Below are 3,880 nucleotides of genomic sequence, written 5' to 3' on the forward strand. Positions count from 1 at the left end.
TATTTGCGGATCTTTATCTCCACCTCATTCCTAGTACGTATCCTGGATGTTCTTTTGGGCTTGTAAGTTTGTCCCCGTACCTTGTCATGATGATATCTTTCTGTTTGGACCTATTAACCAATCAGAACCACTACTTTTCAAGGCATCTTTTGTACTCGGTTTCTCAAATGATTGCAATTATTGGGGCACGAGCTTCACCAAAATGACTGGTTGTGCGCAGCAGATAATAGCCGATTTTATCGTACAAATTTTCGTTAGAAAAGACCACATACGTTTTCATATTGACAGAAAGGACCATATGCTCACCGTGTTGACAAAAAAGACCAGCTACGCTGTGGGGGCAAGGCTGGTAGCCGACACGTGGCACCTGTCGCCACATGCGAAGGCGGCAGGGCCTGCCGCCACAGCCCACGGCGGCAGCCTGGGCATAACAGGAAATCGATGGACGTTGGGGTTTGTAAGAATGGCGACGCCACATGGGGCCTGCCGCCATACTCCATGGCGGCAGGTCCTGTTGCTGCTGCGCGCGTCTCTACCATGTTCTTCCTTCAGTCATTTCCTCCAGAAAAAGTGCATGAATTCTATATTCTGCCTGCTTGCAATGTTCTTTCAGAGCATCTTCAACAGGCGCCCAAAAAAAGCTCCGCGCACTAAAAATTCATTTTTTTGGGCGCCGAACAGCTCCAGCAGATGTTGTAGCGCTAAAAAAAATTGGGTGCGCGCTGAAAAATGCTATCGCGCACAGCATATTTTGGGTTTCGAATTGCGCGCGCTTCATAATTTGCATTGTGTGCTTTTTGGACGTGTATTTTTAGGCGTTTGCTAAAACAATGTTGGTCCCGGTGATTTAAAAGTGCTACAGTGGCGCCTTATAACTTTTATTGGGCGTAAAAATTTTATGCGGCCGTTGAAGATGCTCTAAATGTGTGGCAGTAGGCTAGCACTACAGACACGACATGCAATCTGACAACATAAACTATGGCCACGCGCTACACTGTTCGTAAAAACTCACCTACAAAATAGGCTCCTTGCTAGTAAGTGCTAAGGGAGCTGCTAAGCGTCTGACATGTTTCTGTTTCTCTCTCTCAAGCCAGCTGCAATAGTCAGGGCATGCACTGTTCCTTATGTGTTGATTACTGCCAAACAATACCCAAGCAGCAGCGAATAGTGCTGCCTCCACATGCTGTGGCGGCGGTTGCCACATCGCCCATTCCATTCCGTTTTAGCGTCTGATTCCGGTTATGTCCGGGCTGCCGCCGTGGGTTGTGGCGGCCCTGCCACCTCTGACTGTGGCGGTAGGTGCCACATGTCAGCTGCCGGATGTGCCGCCATAGTGTAGCTGGATTTTTTTGTCAATACGGTGAGTAGGTGGTCGTTTATGTTAATACGAAAACGTATGTAGTCTTTTTTGATAAAAAATCATTATCGTACGGGTCATTCCTGCTCCGCTCTAAAAAAAGGAAAACTTTGTTTTTGCCACTCTTGCTTTTGCCAATTTTGCTTATGCCACTCTAGAATTTGACATCTCAGTTTTGCCACTCTTTGCTTTAGACAATACATCACTTTTGCCATTCCACGGAAAAAATGATAATTTTTCATTTCACTTTTGCCACTCTTAGCTTTTGACAATGTATCACAATTGCCACTCTGAAAATTTTGCTTTTGTACGGAATGGCAAAAGTGATGTATTGTCAAAAGCCAAGAGTGGCAAAAGTGGGAAGTCAAATTCTAGAGTGGCATAAGTAAAATTAGCAAAAGCTAGAGTGGCAAAAACAAAGTTTCCACTAAAAAAACACCCCGCGGTCAAAACATTGTTTAGAGAAAACTAATCACATAAATGAATTATTTTAGCTGTCGGAACTAGCATAAGAGAAATTTCTTGCTTTGTGCACTTAACTGTACGTTTCACTAAAAGAAGAATTGAATAGAACGAATGGCAGAGTGCCAAATAGCTGCTGAAACTATTAGAAATTATGAATTTAGGGTTGTTTAATTCTGCCAAGGATGGCCCCGCCAAAACACGGGCCAGCCAAAAAATTGGCGCAGTATCCAGCCGCCCACGTCACGCCAACTCGTGGGCATAAAATTGAACTGGAAAGGAGTAGCCAGCCTTGCCATGCCAAGTGATGGGCTTTGGATCAAAGGGATGCCCGAGCACTGAGTCAATGGACGCCAATTATTTGGCTTGGCAGAGTGTGGCTCCCGTCCAAACACGCCTTTAGATCCGGAAAGTGTTAAGTACATTAATTAAGTCACCACAAGTCTAACTAATGCTAATTAGGCCGTGACTATAACACGTGTATGGCATGTCATCCATCTTGCAACCTCAATTTTTCTGCAAATGCCAGCATGAGGAACTGAAGCCCAACAATTTTTCTGCCTATCTTCATTGACCTGTAGGGGCAATTTTCCTTATTTATGGTGTCTTTGGTGGGAGGTTTTTGGTGGCCAATTACATGGCATGCTACGCGTGGTGGTTTGGGCCTCCGTCTTGTTAAGAGTTGTGTTGACTCACTTGATGTACTTGTAAGATCTTGAATTCTGCATGGATCATTTTAGCAATTTCAGGACATGCTTGGTACATTTGTCAACAACTCAGGATATATGAATTGTGATAAACTTATCTGAACATATGTGCGGGTGCAAAAAGAAGTGCAGAAGATAGGCTATACATTCAATGCTATAACAACAGCACAATGTTTTTGCTGCTAATTGGTGTCGATCATTTACCACTCGCATTACAAGCCATTGCTACAAGTAGAATTGTAGATATTACAATACATAAATGTGTACAAAAGGAAGCAACCTTGGCAGCAGAAGCAACATGAGCGGATGAAACACAACTGGAGAGACCTCTCCTTATGTTAGCCTGTGAAAGGAGCCTCCACGAAAGACCAAACCCAATAGCCATGGAAGATAATAGAAGGAAAGATCCAGTCAAGCTGCTGGACGAAGCGGTGCTGCTGGTTGTTATCGACACGGCCAAAAATCCAGTGAAGGTGACCTTTGTAAGTTCTAGTGATGCTGGCCCAGATTCCTGTTCAACTTCTGTGTTCACCTCCAACACGACTAGGACTAGAAGTTGACCAAAGCTTACAGCTGGTGGCAGTAAGACCAATAGGGCAACCTCAAGAGGCGTGAGCTTACGCATGACAACCAACAATAGTACGAAGATACCAACCGCCATGATGCCGTCTAGGATGAGTGTTAAACACACAATTTGTTGCTCTCTTTCAATCCTTTCTTCAGGGCTACCATGCCTATGTACCGCAAACCATTGAGGTGGTGTCATCTCCAGAAACATTAAGCACACGCCAAATGTGCAGATGATGAAACTAATATAGCCCACTGATTGCCTGCTCGTGTGACCCGTCTGGCCATGACCATCGAGTGCTAGACCTTCGAACCATAGAAACATAATTCCAGTGACACCGATCAGGAACTCATGTGATTCATCTAGCACATTGTGCATATCTATTGTGTATTCCCGCCCATCGTTGTTCCGTGTGTCATACATGTTGTAGCAGACAATTCGAACAAGGACCAAGATTCCACAGATGAGTCCAACGGTGATAAAAATGGATTTGGAGACAATGGATTGTGCAATCAAGCAAGCAAGGACGATAAGGCAACAAGATGAAAGGGTTGCCAGAATCGTTGTTACAGGGGCAAGACTTACGCGCCAGCCAGGGAATCCCTCCGAGAAGAAACACACCAGCAAGGGGCAAATGCTGGTAATCAAAGTAAAGCCTGCCATGGTGATCATGGCGAAGGGGACACCATGACCATACACCTTGCCATTGAGATCCACTATGTTCAGAGCCAGTGCAAGAAGCACTGGGCATATCATAACCACCACTCCTTCTGCCAAGCCACGGGA

At 45.1% G+C, this 3,880-nt stretch overlaps 1 protein-coding gene across 1 annotated transcript; it reads right to left on the reverse strand.

Annotated features, from left to right (window-relative positions):
- Positions 1 to 2,722: 2,722 nt before the first annotated feature.
- Positions 2,723 to 3,880, reverse strand: LOC123057491 (uncharacterized). Its single transcript, XM_044480447.1, has one exon. It carries the CDS (start codon positions 3,848 to 3,850, stop codon positions 2,723 to 2,725), a length of 1,128 nt encoding a protein of 375 aa, XP_044336382.1. The 5' UTR covers positions 3,851 to 3,880.

Source organism: Triticum aestivum, chromosome 3A (genome assembly GCF_018294505.1).
Source record: "Triticum aestivum cultivar Chinese Spring chromosome 3A, IWGSC CS RefSeq v2.1, whole genome shotgun sequence".
NCBI classification, from domain to species: Eukaryota; Viridiplantae; Streptophyta; class Magnoliopsida; order Poales; family Poaceae; genus Triticum; species Triticum aestivum.